We start from the raw sequence: 16,766 nt of genomic DNA on the forward strand, positions 1-16,766 counted from the left end.
TCCAGTACCACTCCCACAGCCCACCCTCCAGTACCACTCCCCTCAGCCCACCCTCCAGTACCACTCCCCTCAGCCCACCTTTCGACAACTTTCTCTTTAATTTCCAAGGCAATAAACATTTAATTTACTTCTATTAATTCCTGGTCTCATAGTTTCTAATGAGATCCTCCGCGTAATATGTTTCTTGATTGACAAAAAAAGCACTTAAGTTCTGGGTAAAAAATGCACCAATTAACCCTGAATGTTTGATGAACTTAACAGCCTTTCAGACCATTTCACACCATGCCCTTCGGTCCAGCTTTGTCAAACGCCGTATAAATCTTAGATAAATCATTAAAATTTCTATCTTTTTTCCTGCACTCGTGTCCCTGGCGGATATATACTGATGCGTTTCCCGCCAAACACACACCGAATCTACGACGTTGGTACAACGTTCGAACAAGTTTTAACACCTCCTAACCAGTTATAACAACCAATATAGTAAGTTGTAACAACGTTCTAATACGTAATAAACACGTTAAGCCAAGATGTAACAACTTTATTACAAGTTGTAACAAGCGAAAAATAGAGACAGTTTCGGTTTGTGTTTCCAGGGTTATTGTTGAGAGAAAAGGGTTGAACACAAAAGCCACAGAATAACTTGGGATTCAGAAAAGAGCTACAGATTTTATCTCATGTGACTCATCTAAGTGGAGACCAAGGGGTTATCACCCCCCAAGATCACAACGTGGGATTCAGAAAAGAGCTACAGATGTTATCTCATGTGACTCATCTAAGTGGAGACCAAGGGGTTATCACCCCCCAAGATCACAACCCAAGGTGGCGATCAACAATGTTCTCTTCAAATTCCCAAGACGTGCAATAGCAAAAGCAAAAATAGCAGACACGAGAAAATTAAATCAGAGAAGACAACACAGTAGGCATCTTGATTCTTGTGGCAGTAACGCGGTGGAAAGCTGTCGAAAAAGACCAGCAAAGGTCCACACGAAGCTGTCTACTTAGGACGTAATTCTTAAGACGTAATTCTTAGGACGTAATTCTTAAGACGTAATTCTTAGGACGTAATTCTTAAGACGTAATTCTTAGGACGTAATTCTTAAGACGTAATTCTTAAGACGTAATTCTTAAGACGTAATTCTTAGGACGTAATTCTTTGGACGTCATTCACTCAGTCTCATGTGCAGGTGGAGCTGCCTGTGAAGATTTCCTGAAAAAACAATACGACCAACTATAATGGTTATCTTCCTATCTTGAGGTTATCGTGAGATAATTTCGGGGCTTAGCGTCCCCGCGGCTCGGTCCTCGACCAGGCCTCCCTATCAGTTACACATCTCCAGGAAATAGCTCGTAGCAGCTGTCTAACTCCCAGGTACCTGTTTACTGCTAGGTGAACAGGTGCATCATTGGTAAAGAAACTCTGCCTATTTGTTTCCGCCTCCTCCGAGGATCGAACCCGGAACCTTAGGACTACGAATCCCAAGCGCTGTCCACTCAGCCGTCAGGGCCCCCCCTAGTAATATAATCAATATTATGATGTTAAATTTTTTTACCACAGACCACTGTTAATAGCAAGTTATAATTTTCTGTCATTGAACTGTCATTAGATAGTTGAAGACGTTGATCTTGTCACTCTCAGTCATGTTACAAGTTACATATTCTATATGTTACAAGTTACATATTCTATATGTTACAAGTTACATATTCTATATGTTACAAGTTACATATTCTATATGTTGCTTGCCACAGCAGCTGTAACGCTACTTCATATTTGTGTATATCCCCAACGTATTTGTGTATATAAACACCCGTACAAAGGTAGTGTCATATGGAGCTTCACAGGTGTTATGACACCTGTACCAAGGCAGTCTCCCAGCGTCTCCAGCAGGTTACAAAGCAGTGAAAGACCTGTATTTCAGGAACTAAGCCAGTGTTTACTCGTGCCATTGGTGAGTAGTAGGCGTCCATCAGTCTCAGGAGACTATGGAGTTGCGCTCTGGTTGTCGGTCTGGAGTGGCCTCTCCAGGGCGCAAAGCCAGGGTAGGTTGATACAGAGGGAGAAGCTGTTACCCATGCAGCAGGTCTCTCCCCCTCACCACGGCACCGAAAGTCTCCAATCGAAAGGCAAACGCCAATATGATTGGTTCCAGCGCTGTCGCTGTAACTGTCAGAACGCGTTGAAGGCCACAATAAACAGCTTTAAGGGGCTCCGGAGCCAGTGAGGTCACCCTCCAGTGAGGTCACCCTCCAGTGAGGTCACCCTCCAGTGAGGTCACCTTCACTGGAGTGTGAGGTGACCGTCACTGTTAACGTAACCTCAACTGTTCATCTGTAGTCCATCACATTAAAAAAGGCGAGATATATAAATGCCTCCTTTTATATATTTTTAGTGCAAAATAGCTCTACAAAAAAAGCAGGGATGCAATGTGGATATATTCAATTCTATAGACAGTAAAGTCCCCAAACTCTTCAATAAACTCGCTCTAAATAGGAGCATAACTATCAGACCTGTGAGTTAAAGAAGAACATAATTATCAGACATTATATATATATATATATATATATATATATATATATATATATATATATATATATATATATATATATATATATATATATTATATATTCTTTCCCACTATTGTGCACTGGTGTCTTGGCAAGCTCCAGACGATGTTGTAATATAGTGCGGTGAGGACTGGAGCAACACAGAACTGGAAAATGCACAGTCGTTCCCAACCGGTTACACGTTACTTGGGAAATATGTATTAAACAGTTACATAGCGACAGGAGGAGGAGTAAAGGGGGCACTCATCAAGAGAGGACCGCCGGCACAAGACCCGCAGAGCGGTGCTGGACTCTGGGATAGAGCCCAGTCTGGGGATAGGACTCTGGGATAGGACGCCAGTGGGCGGGGCGGAGCAACATGCATCACCAGGGGGCTCACTGCAGGGAATGACAGGCAACCTTGTAACAATCAGGAAAATTTTCCCCGTCTCTCTCTCTCTCTCTCTCTCTCTCTCTCTCTCTCTCTCTCTCTCTCTCCTTTTCTCACCCTTCCTAATTCCCCCCCCCCCCCTCTGTCCACCTGTCCTGGCGAAACTGTCCCAAGGAAATTCCTGAAGGATGTTGTTTTGCATCAAATTAACAAGTGTATTTTCACCCATCAGTTTGATGGGTGAAAATCAGATCAGTTTGGGATAACTTTTGTCAAACAGCTTTAATTAAAAATTCTTATATAATGCTGAGTGTGAGGTTTTCAAGAGGCAACCTGTGTATGGGGGACAGAGCTCAGTGTACCGTGAGAACATCGACGATAGAAGGGCTGTGTCATCAGAGCCAGGTGGGAGCCCCAAAGACCAGATTCACGAAGCAGTTACGCAAGCACTTACGATCCTGTACATCTTTTCTCAACCTTTGGCGGTTTTGTTCACAATTATTAAATAGTTAATGAGCTCCGAAGCACCAGGAGGCCATTTATAACAATAACAACAGTTGATTGGGAAGTTTTCATGCTTGCAAACTGTTTAATAAATGTAACCAAAGCCGTCAAAGATTGAGGAAAGGTGTACACGTTCGTAAGTGCTTGCGTAACTGCTTCGTTAATCTGGCCCCAAGGGTTTCCAGCTTTTAGAGGCCGAGGTCAATGGAAACGGGTGATATCGCTAATGTATTTTCATTGTCTAAATTACTTACCATTTTTGCCAGTGTAGGAAAAATGCCAGTTTGCCATTGCCAGTGTGCCAGTGCCAGTGTGCCAGTGCCAGTGTCATCAAGGCCGCTGAACATCCTTGTGTGAACCTCCCAAATTCTCCAGTATTAAATTGTTAAACATAAATGTCATCAAAACAAGAAATTTCTCAGTAATAATTCAAGTCAAGAGGACGAGATAGTATCCACCCCATGAACCACTGGCGATCAAACCTAATGAGTAATTATCAATACTCTTTTAGTAGTGAATATAATGGGGAGATGCCAGCCATTTTTTCTCCTTTTTTTCATTGAGATTAATCATGTCCTTGACCATACCATTGGTTCTGTGAGAGATCAGTTCATTGAGATTAATCATGTCCTTGACCATACCATTGGTTCTGTGAGAGATCAGTTCATTGAGATTAATCATGTCCTTGACCATACCATTGGTTCTGTGAGAGATCAGTTCATTGAGATTAATCATTTCCTTGACCATACCATTGGTTCTGTGAGAGATCAGTTCATTGAGATTAATCATTTCCTTGACCATACCATTGGTTCTGTGAGAGATCAGTTCATTGAGATTAATCATGTCCTTGACCATACCATTGGTTCTGTGAGAGATCAGTTCATTGAGATTAATCATGTCCTTGACCATACCATTGGTTCTGTGAGAGATCAGTTCATTGAGATTAATCATGTCCTTGACCATACCATTGGTTCTGTGAGAGATCAGTTCATTGAGATTAATCATTTCCTTGACCATACCATTGGTTCTGTGAGAGATCAGTTGCACCAGGTTACCCTCAAGTGTAAATATTGTGTAGACTGTTTACGGAAATATATATAAGAGCACCAGAGGGTAAACCTACAGTGGTAGAGGGGTATCAGGGAGGGGTTATAATGGTAGCAGGTGCTACCAGCTGGGACCTCAGCCAGGACCACACCTTGCCAGGGACCACACAGTGTACGGAATAACACCGTTCAGTCTGTGTAAGTCCCAACACCAGGTTACACCACCCCCAACACCAGGTTACACCACCCCCCAACACCAGGTTACACCACCCCCAACACCAGGTTACACCACCCCCCAACACCAGGTTACACCACCCTCAACACCAGGTTACACCACCACCAACACCAGGCACCATCACCCCCAACACCATGCACCATCACCCCCAACACCAGGCACCATCACCCCCCAACACCAGGCACCATCACCCCCAACACCAGGCACCATCACCCCCCAACACCAGGCACCATCACCCCCAACACCATGCACCATCACCCCCAACACCAGGCACCATCACCCCCCAACACCAGGCACCATCACCCCCAACACCAGGCACCATCACCCCCAATACCAGACACCATCACCCCCCAACACCAGGCACCATCACCCCCAACACCAGGCACCATCACCCCCAACACCAGGCACCATCACCCCCCAACACCAGGCACCATCACCCCCCAACACCAGGCACCATCACCCCCCAACACCAGGCACCATCACCACCAACACCAGGCACCATCACCCCCCAACACCAGGCACCATCACCCCCCAACACCAGGCACCATCACCCCCCAACACCAGGCACCATCACCCCCAACACCAGGCACCATCACACTAGTCTAACCACAGGAGCAGGACTGTTAAGCACCAAACAACCACTTACTCGTATGAGAGATGTAATTTGTGACAATTTGCAGATTCAATTTACCTGGAATGGTGTCTGGTGATTGTTGCAGGTACGCCCTGTTGCGTTATTAACAATGTGGAGGGATGGATTGTGGGATAGGTTGTGGGATAAGGTGGAAGGGAGGTGTGGCGTGGTGAGGGGGAACTAGAGTCACACCCCCACCACACCTCTCCAATCACCAGGTATTAACACACTCCTAACAGATTGTGGTTCATCGTCAGCCGCATCATAGAAAAGCAAATGAGCAACATTGCAGTAGCAGCAGCCACCCACATCTTCACAGACGGATCGGTTGACACAGAATATGAGTGTGCTGGCGCTGCTCTTTGTACGGACAACGAACAGGCATATTGGAGACTGGGAGGACCAGTATCATCAACCCAAACTGAGCTGTTTGCCACATAACAGGCATTCGTGTATGTGATTGCACAAAACACTCAAAATGCAATCATAAACACAGACTCAAAAGTTGCATTTCAAAACTTAGGAAAAAAGCAGTGGAAAGACAACATCGAAATAATTACCACCATTTTGGTTCTAGGAGCAGTAGCTAAAGGCAAGGGACTCAACATAACCCTAAACTGGATCCCATCCCACTTTGGAATCTCATTAAATGAGAGCCGATGAAACTGCTAAATTAGGAACTCGTCATCCACTGATCCACAAAACAATCCAACCCAGCCTAGAGTACATAAAAAACACCATCGCCAAAAACTGTCACACCTCAACACAGCCCATCTACACCAGAGAGAGTAGCAGAAAGTTCGCCTTCTGCAATATGGTATCTTCAGGCCACCAAGTTATACAGGCTAAATATCCCGATTGGAATCCACAGGGAAATAGCAGTTCGGTTATATAGGCTACGTCTAGGTTACAGATGCAACTGGGAGATTGGTGAACCCAGTGATTGGAAATGCATCTTCTGCCAAACAACCACAGAAAGGCAACTACTTCACTATCTCCTGGAATGTGAAGCAACCAATGACCTTAGAAAAGATTTGAGTCTCTCAATTTTGTAGGGAATTAATCAAAGAATTAATCCAAAGTTTGCACCGAATACAAGACTCGTTCAGATCTCCCTGTTCAACACAAACAACATGTTAAAGATCTAAGAATGATCTGGCGATGTAACACTAAGATCCCCAAAGCTTATCCAGTACAACACAGCAAACCCCTAACATCAGCCAGGAGAATGATACAAGGTGAAGGATTAGAGCCAGTACCACGCCCGCGGTGATGCCGTCTCGCTCTGTACTTACCAACCCCTCCTGAGGCAGGCGAGATATCCGAAACAGCAGGCGTAAAGATATCCTACACTGCCCGGAAAGATGCACTACACCTAAAGTACCTGGAAACATCTTAAAGCACTCACGCTCTATAAAGCAACAACACTAATGATCAAGTTAGTAATATGCACAGGTAACTATAACCAGTGTAGGAGACATGCAGGAAATGCAGACACTGTACCGAAATCAGGGAGGAAAGAACCAAGCCATTACGACTATATGGGACGGGGAGGGAAAGAAATGTTGCCCAACCGAGACCGTCGCTCTACCGTCCAGCCCAAGTGGTTGGAGGACACTGTACCGAGAGGAGGTTCCATCACCACAATAAAAGCACTTTATTATTAACACCAGTGGGCAACAACAATTCATCTTCTACCAGGAAATATAAGACAACTTACCAGAACAAAAGTTGAAGTCTTCACGAGGGAAGTGAACCTGTTCCTACAAGATGTGAACATGTTCCTACAAGATGTGAACATGTTCCTACAAGCTGTGAACATGTTCCTACAAGCTGTGAACATGTTCCTACAAGCTCTGCCGAATCAGTCGAGGTCTGAGGTCCTCTGCCAGTAACACGCTACGTGATCAAGTTATTATCAGCGAAACCTGGCCTTGGGGCGGACTGCGGAAGACGAACTCTTAAAACCAGCCAAAGGTAAGAATACCCTCCCTCTAACACTTCTCATACAACACTACACAGCTACACGCAAAGCTATCCATGATTCATACTCGAGAAAGGCCTTTGATGTTCCTCTCAGCTACCAGCACATGTACATCAAATCGATTGGGAATTTCTTGGACAGACAAGACGTTATATTCACAAAAATAATTAAAGCGACATGTCTTCTGTTTCAAAAATTCTAAACTTTTCAGACGGAATATAGGGCGACTCATGCAATGAATAAAGGATTTATTCATCATATACTGAATGCACAGTCTTGCATCCAGAGGCGAACCTGTAATATGTCATTTTACTCATCGAACGAGACCGTAACTTCCAACTACCATTAACATTACTGTTTGTTTTCTTACGTTAGGAATAGGTTCTTATCCAGCTGGTGTCAGTATCGCTAATACTTTATTGTTGTATACTAAATGGGACATCCGGCTGTGCCCGGGTCTATATCCCCACCTCCTCCCTCCTGCCCTCTCTCTCTCTCTCTCTCTCTCTCTCTCTCTCTCTCAGAACATACATTATGATTTTCTTTCTTAACACATTTAGGTACATCTGCATTTATGCAGCCGCCCTAGACTATATGAAGGGGGAACATAGAGTGTGTCAAGAACTAGCTACGTAATGTTAAACATGCCCATCACACAGGATGATAAGTCATACAGGGCCATGTGTTCAGTAGTCTTCACTGGCAAACTCTGGACACATCACGAGGTTATCATCAAAAACACGAGAGTTAATAAAGTCAGATACCTCAAGCCAACAGGTCTGAATGATCTGATAACTGGGCATTCAGTGATGTAGAGTCAGAGATCATGCCGCAGTTCCTGCTCACAGAGTTTGCACCTGGAGTGCTCAGGATTGGGAGATCCGTCACCTGCAGCCACCTGCCACAGGTAACGGTAACCCAACCTGATCCTTGCAACCACTGTGTCGCACAGTCTAGTGGACGTTTTGGGATGCCCGGTACATAGATTTCGGATCTGAATAAATCGTAGCTTTCAGGCCGTTGGGAGTCAGTAATTTCTTTTCTATTGGAGAGAATCCCTTATAAACCACTTTCAAGTGCTATATAGTCGTAATGGTTTGGCGCTTTCTCCTGATAGTTCCCTTCCCCTCTCCTATTGGACCCGAGTGTTTGGAACGCATCAGAAAAGGCTACTGAAACTCTATGGAAATTTTCCCCGTCCACAATTTCAGAGTTTATGAAAAATGCAGGAAGCCCATACTTTTTAAATGATGACAATTAAATGGCTAGATCCCAGCTGGCCTATGAAACTACCATACCCACCATGTGCCATCATGGAAAGCTAGGTGAGGATATCCCCAAGCTTCTGGCCTCCTACTTTGGACAGACAAACACGGGTAGAGACACATTCTATTTTACAGATACAGAAAGATTACACCAGAGACTCCAGACACACCATCTTAAAAGGAAAATCACTATCTGTTTTTTTGGGAGGTTCTTAGCAGCAGACAGTCATGTGTACACCCAGCGGTACAGACAAGGTCCTGGTAGTGCAGTCGGGTTCATTCTCGACTCACGATCAGGAATTCTGGGTTCGAATTCCAAGCAGGACAGAAATGGTTGTGTGCGTTTCCTATTACCTCTCTACACCTAACAGCAAATTGGTACCCAGGGGTTAGTCAGACTGTTGTGGGGTGCATCCTGTGAAGAGTCAGTAGTTCAGCCCTGGGGACGGGGGAGGGAACTTAACCCATGTTAGGCTACATATAAGCGTACACAATAAATTATTATTATTAATTATTATTATTATTACTATGTACATGCCTAGCAGTACCTCAGTGAGCTCACACACTTGGCGAAAGCACAACTAGAAATCTTAAGACCACACTAGGACAACACAAATTTACAATCAAATTTGAATTTCACTAAACGTGAATAATGTCGTGTATAATGCAACTGGAAAATGAATCATAGAAATATTAGCACAGTGTAAACAAATACAAGCAGAGCCTAATATGGTTGCTGTGACCCAAGCTAACTCAAGGGTAAGGGGAAGGAAGTTACTTTGCTCCAGTTCGGTGTTGACGACGATGCACTGACTCCCGGAGTCCTTGCACGGTAGCGGGGCAGGAACAGTAACTTGTGACTCCCTTGCTCCTTGTAGTGGCTTGGTGTGGGGGGGGGGGTGTTCGCCACCTCTTCCTTTACTCCTTGTACTGCCGTCATGACTCTTTGTCCCTGTATCCTCGCCTGGTCCAAAGAATCCCAGCCACAACTTTTTCTTGGCAACCTGATAATATGGGGGACAATGGGGGGAGGTAACTGTGAGGATCTGGTACCGTCTCATCACACAGGGTGAGACGGTATGATCTACCGTCTATTCCAGGGGATGATTTACCTGGCGACAGCTGTAGTAGACGAGGAGACGAGCTGTGGAGGAGCTGTGTGGAGACGAGGACTCTTCATCCTCTCTAGTACTGTGTCTCTGCAGACTGTGTGGCTCTTCCACTCAGTCACCACCTGTTACTGGTATCCAGTGGCTCTAGCTTCAGACTGCCACTTCACCTAAATTTCACTGCAAACTGTCTCTGCAGCGGAGTTGACTGTAACTGGGTCACTGCACTGCCGGAAATGGCAATTCCTAAAGTTACCAATCAGCACTGCAGACTTAGCACTTCGCTGTTCAATACATTGTCTCGCTGGTGAAGAGTTTCACAGTTACTCACACTGCTTTCCTGTACTGTTCTGACTTCACATTTTCTTCTGGCCCTTCCGATCGGGACTGCCGTCGTCGTCGTCGTGGTAATGCTTGCAGTAGTCGGCTGTAGAGAAGTTCTACGAAACCCCTGACATAAAACACCTCCCAAAGGCTCACTAGGCTTCTCCTTGCATCTTCCCTAAGCCCTCGATTCTCGACATAGGCTCGACTTCGTGAGTGTCGACGAATTTCTACAAAAATTTGGGAGCAAATCCTAGTACGTCCTTCTACGCAGACTAATGGAGGAACTCTGAGGTGTCTCACACTAATGAGATTCAAGTTCAAGAACGTTTATCGAGACATTTAAGAATAAAGTTGATTATGGCCTGACAGCTGAGTGGACAGCGCTTCGGATTCGTAGTCCTGAGGTTCCGGGTTCCATCCCCGGTGGAGGCGGAAACAAATGGGCCGCGTTTCTTTCACCCTGATACACCTGTTCACTAACAGAAAATAGGTACCTGGGAGTTAGACAGCTGCTACGGGCTGCTGCTTGGGGATGTGTAGTAACAAAAAGGAGGCCTGGTCGAGGACCGGGCCGCGGGGATGCTAAGCCTCGAAATCATCTCAAGATAACCTCAAGATAGGCTATTTCTACCCTCCTCTACTTCAGGGGCCTCAAGAGGCGCACAAATCCAGTGAGTACAAATCCACAAATCACAGTCTACAACTCATATGTTACACTAGACGTTAAAACAGTCAACACAGCGTTAAGTGTTACACTCTTGGAGCCAAGTGCGTGTACCTCCCAGGTATTCTGGCTATCATACCATTATCACACATCCAAACAATTTGATGTGGTACACTTCTCATATCCGAGCCGGTCGGCCGAGCGGACAGCACACTGGACTTGTGATCCTGTGGTCCTGGGTTCGATCCCAGGTGCCGGCGAGAAACAATGGGTAGAGTTTCTTTCACCCTATGCCCCTGTTACCTAGCAGTAAAATAGGTACCTGGGTGTTAGTCAGCTGTCACGGGCTGCTTCCTAGGGGTGAAGGCCTGGTCGAGGACCGGGCCGCGGGGACACTAAAGCCCCGAAATCATCTCAAGATAACCTCAAGATATATCCTTATTACTACAGTTATCAATAAGTTTACAATGATACACAATGATCTAGGGTGTGGGCGTGCGGCATACTACTTAATTTACACTCATCAGTGACATCATCAGTGACACTCATTCAGTGACATCAACACCGTACTGCCAGAAATATTTGTAATCCTACTCTTAATCTCATGTAAACCGAGTCCTTCCATGTAGACTTTCCTCTACCATAAGTGAAGGACGAGTTGTCCACCATTACCGTTCCCTTAGCTCTTTCTTCATCCTCTTGGACCATCTTGATTCTTGTCTTTATTTGTTTCATTTTTTTTTTTATACAACATCGACAATTTTATTTCCGTGACTCTCTTCGCTATCTCATTAATTGCCTCATTCAACAATATTTCCACATGTGAAGGAACCCACATCAATCTTACTTTATAGCCACTTTGTGTCTTAAAATTCTTTCTACACTCAATCACAATATGCTGATATACTTGTTACCTGCTATTTAAAGACTCCAACGCTCCTCTACTATCAATAAAATCCACATTTGTATCACATATGACTACTTTCTGTAATCCTGCTAATACCGATTGAAGTCCAACCTGCGTTGAAGAGACATTGTCAGTTAAGCGGCGTCCAATAACAGTATCTACAGTGCCGATGTCAGTGTACTCCCTAGCCTGCCTGTACATCCCTAGCTACTGACCCATCACAATGTACATGTAGTGTGTTTTCTATAGATAATTTTCTAATTACAGTCATATGTTGCCCTCAGCTCTATCTCATACATAATCTTCTTCTTTTGAATCCCAGCAGGTGTAGGCAGGGAGGGAGCCTGGCTATCTTACAACCCAGCAGGTGTAGGCAGGGAGGGAGCCTGGCTATCTTACAACCCAGCAGGTGTAGGCAGGGAGGGAGCCTGGCTATCTAACATCCCAGCAGGTGTAGGCAGGGAGGGAGCCTGGCTATCTTACAACCCAGCAGGTGTAGGCAGGGAGGGAGCCTGGCTATCTTACAACCCAGCAGGTGTAGGCAGGGAGGGAGCCTGGCTATCTAACATCCCAGCAGGTGTAGGCAGGGAGGGAGCCTGGCCACCTAACATCCCAGCAGGTATAGGCAGGGAGGGAGCCTGGCTATCTTACAACCCAGCAGGTGTAGGCAGGGAGGGAGCCTGGCCACCTAACATCCCAGCAGGTGTAGGCAGGGAGGGAGCCTGGCCACCTAACATCCCAGCAGGTGTAGGCAGGGAGGGAGCCTGGCCACCTAACATCCCAGCAGGTGTAGGCAGGGAGGGAGCTTGGCCACCTAACATCCCAGCAGGTGTAGGCAGGGAGGGAGCCTGGCCACCTAACATCCCAGCAGGTGTAGGCAGGGAGGGAGCCTGGCCACCTAACATCCCAGCAGGTGTAGGCAGGGAGGGAGCCTGGACACCTAACATCCCAGCAGGTGTAGGCAGGGAGGGAGCCTGGACACCTAACATCCCAGCAGGTGTAGGCAGGGAGGGAGCCTGGACACCTAATATCCCAGCAGGTGTAGGCTGCCATAAACACCTGCTGGTTCACCTCATTAACTCGCCTCACAGCCTCGGCCCTCACCCATCACGTCCTCATTGCCAGGAGGAAATTAGCCCATTGAGCACGTTTTCCTCACCGTCACTCGCGAACAATGAGGCATGAGTTGATGAGTTATCACCAGAGTCGAGAATGATGAAGGGGCTCTCTTGGCTGTGAGTATGAGGATGATGGTAGATTTTTAAGGGTGAATAAGATGATGAGACACACTCTTAACTGTGTGTATGAGGAACAGACACACATTTGAGAGTATGAGGATGATGAGACAGTCTTGGTTGTAAGTGTGAAAATGATGATGAGATACTCTCTTGGCTATGATTATGAGAATGGTGAGAAACGCTCTTAGCTGATTGAGGTGACACACTCTTGGCAGTATGAGGATGAGTCAATCTTGGCAGTATGAGGATGAGTCACACTCTTGGCAGTATGAGGATGAGTCACACTCTTGGCAGTATGAGGATGAGTCACACTCTTGGCAGTATGAGGATGAGTCACACTCTTGGCAGTATGAGGATGAGTCACACTCTTGGCAGTATGAGGATGAGTCACACTCTTGGCAGCATGAGGATGAGTCACACTCTTGGCAGTATGAGGATGAGTCACACTCTTGGTAGTATGAGGATGAGTCACACTCTTGGCAGTATGAGGATGAGTCACACTCTTGGCAGTATGAGGATGAGTCACACTCTTGGCAGTATGAGGATGAGTCACACTCTTGGCAGTATGAGGATGAGTCACACTCTTGGCAGTATGAGGATGAGTCACACTCTTGGCAGTATGAGGATGAGTCACACTCTTGGCAGTATGAGGATGAGTCACACTCTTGGCAGTATGAGGATGAGTCACACTCTCAGCAGTATGAGGATGAGTCACACTCTTGGCAGTATGAGGAGGAGTCACACTCTTGGCAGTATGAGGATGAGTCACACTCTTGGCAGTATGAGGATGAATCACACTCTTGGCAGTATGAGGATGAGTCACACTCTTGGCAGTATGAGGATGAATCACACTCTTGGCAGTATGAGGATGAGTCACACTCTTGGCAGTATGAGGATGAAGTTTGGAACCTGACCTTCAAGTATTTTACACGTGTATATAATCTCTTCTCGGAGACGATCCAAGGAATTTAACTTCTTTACAAATTATTTGCGGCCAATAAAGATCTCATAAATAACAGTTCACATTTCTCATTCGTCTTGAAGGGGAATGTAAGTACCTAAGAATATTTCTCACGAGGGTGCACCGGTGCTTTGAAAATTCCCATCACTGGTGTGGCAGCTCTGTTTTAAAAGTCCAACTAACCACACTATAATTTTACCGGATGATGCTATTCTTTGCAGCATTGAGCTCTGGGAGCATCTGAGCGTCTGAAATTATTTTAGTATACCTAGAGCAAGCCTGGAGCATGCCTGGAGCATGCCTGAGAGGGATCTGGGAGTTCTTCTACTCCCCGAGCCTGAGGCCTGAGGCCTGGCTTGACTTGTAATAACTTGGTCTAACAGGCTGTTGCTTGGCGCGGCCCGCAGGCCCACATACCCACCACAGCCCGGTTGGTCCGGCACTTCTTGCAAGAGCCTCTTGAATAATTATTCATATTATTATTTCTCCATTCTTCATGAAGATCAATTGACGGTGGTGAGGTACGGTATCTAATTGATTTGTAAAGCTGTTCCAAACAGGTTTGTCTCTCATGCACAACTTATGATAATGACCTCACCTAACACCATTGTTATTATGTAATTGTGCACAGTAAAAATTACATTTAAATTTACATATACAACAAGTATTTTGCGAGAGGATTTTACAGGCTGGTTTGCAACTTTCACAGCCTGTAATGACTCCTTGTTTATGAGGATCAGACAGTGTGCAACACACAGTTGTTAACTGATCTGAAAGAGCGGCAAGGATGACTGATCGCCTGATGAGGCCTAGTTCATCAGGTTAATGATGAAATGTTTGTTGAAATGATTTTGAACAAATATCATATTTCTTATATCAATATCAACACATATCAACGTCCCCCCCCCCCCCCCACCCTTCTCCCAGGGTGGAATTACTGACCCACCCCCAGGATGCAACTCCACAAGAAGCTAACTTCTGGGTGAACAGGTGCATTTGGTGATGGGTGGACCACTTTCCATCCATTTCCATCCCGGGATGGACCAATTTCCATCCCGCCCGGGATTCGAACCCTGAATTCTCGATTGTGAGACATGAACGAACCCGTGTGTACTACCGGGAACCTATTAAATGTTATCTTCTGTCCTGCCTGGCAGTCTCTGCTCTACGTTTGCCCATGAATATATTTACTTTATGTGAGAAGGGGAAGCACCGCCACCATTTGGGCTAGATGTTCATAGTCTAGCACCTATCCTGACGGCTGAGTGGATATCGCTCGGGATTCGAAGTCCTAAGGTTCCGGGTTCGATCCCCGGCGGTAGCGGGCACATATGGGTAGCTTCTTTCACTCTGATGTACCTGTTTACCTAGCAGTAAATAGGTACCGGGGAGTTAGACAGCTGCTACGGGCTGCTTCCTGGGGGTGTGTAACAAAAAGGAGGCCCTGGTCGAGGACCGGGCCGCGGGGACGCTAAGCCCCCGAAATCATTTCAAGATACCCTAAAGATAGCTTTTGCAAACTCTTGTGTTATATTGTTCTATACAGCTATATTGTATATGTATATATCTATATACAGTATATAGAGCTAAATCCATTTTGCAGATACATATTTGTTTATGAGCTATCTTATGAGGTCGAACATTTCCAGTACTTTGTGATATCTAGTAGCTCCCAGCTCTAAAAGCCTGGAGGCAGTTTACAGATCAAAACAAGAGCTACAGCGCTCATACAAATTCATCAAGAGTGCACCATAAACTTTAACCTCATCACATTAAACAGTGTGTCATCATCAGTGATGTATGAACAGTGTTGACTTATGTGAGGCACTTTATAAACACACTATACAGTATATAAACAAAATACAAGATCAAACAATCATCAAAATACAAGATTTTGATTAAACAAAATACAAGAACATCCCAGCTGTTCTTATTTAATATATTAAACAGCTGTAAACACAACGATAATGTGGAGAAAGTTATTATAACTTGTGGAATATAAATATAACTTCAAAATGTAACGTAACTGACCGTTCCTCAGTGGCTCGATTGTCTTAGTCGTCAGTCTGGCTCCGTGGAGGCGGGTCGGGGCTGACCCCCGCCAGCGGTCCTTGCTGACCTTGGCTTAACTGTCTGGGTGGGGTGTGACTGCTGACCTTGGCTTAACTGTCTGGGTGGGATGTGACTGGTGACCTTGGCTTAACTGTCTGGGTGGGATGTGACTGCTGACCTTGGCTTAACTGTCTGGGTGGGATGTGACTGTTGACCTTGGCTGGGTGGGATGTGACTGCTGACCTTGGCTTAACTGTCTGGGTAAGATGTGACTGGTGACCTTGGCTTAACTGTCTGGGTGGGATGTGACTGCTGACCTTGACTTAACTGTCTGGGTGGGATGTGACTGCTGACCTTGGCTTAACTGTCTGGGTGGGTGTGACTGCTGACGGGATGTGACTGCTGACCTTGGCTTAACTGTCTGGGTGGGTGTGACTGCTGACGGGATGTGACTGCTGACCTTGGCTTAACTGTCTGGGTGGGATGTGACTGTTGACCTTGGCTTAACTGTCTGGGTGGGATGTGACTGTTGACCTTGGCTTAACTGTCTGGGTGGGATGTGACTGTTGACCTTGGCTGGGTGGGTGTGACTGCTGACGGGATGTGACTGCTGACCTTGGCTTAACTGTCTTGGTGGGATGTGACTGCTGACGGGATGTGACTGCTGACCTTGGCTTAACTGTCTTGGTGGGATGTGACTGCTGACGGGATGTGACTGCTGACCTTGGCTTAACTGTCTGGGTGGGATGTGACTGTTGACCTTGGCTTAACTGTCTGGGTGGGATGTGACTGCTTACCTTGGCTTAACTGTCTGGGTGGGATGTGACTGTTGACCTTGGCTTAACTGTCTGGGTGGGATGTGACTGCTGACCTTGGCTTAACTGTCTGGGTGGAATGTGACTGATGAC

The 16,766-nt window shown here is 45.9% G+C and overlaps 1 protein-coding gene across 1 annotated transcript; it reads right to left on the reverse strand.

Annotated features, from left to right (window-relative positions):
- Positions 1 to 3,943: 3,943 nt before the first annotated feature.
- Positions 3,944 to 4,453, reverse strand: LOC138368421 (uncharacterized). The gene has a single exon (XM_069330933.1). The coding sequence runs from the start codon at positions 4,451 to 4,453 to the stop codon at positions 3,944 to 3,946; it is 510 nt and encodes a 169-aa protein (XP_069187034.1).
- Between the last annotated feature and the right edge of the window lie 12,313 nt (positions 4,454 to 16,766).

The sequence above is a fragment of the Procambarus clarkii genome, chromosome 25, assembly GCF_040958095.1.
Source record: "Procambarus clarkii isolate CNS0578487 chromosome 25, FALCON_Pclarkii_2.0, whole genome shotgun sequence".
Classification (NCBI taxonomy): domain Eukaryota; kingdom Metazoa; phylum Arthropoda; class Malacostraca; order Decapoda; family Cambaridae; genus Procambarus; species Procambarus clarkii.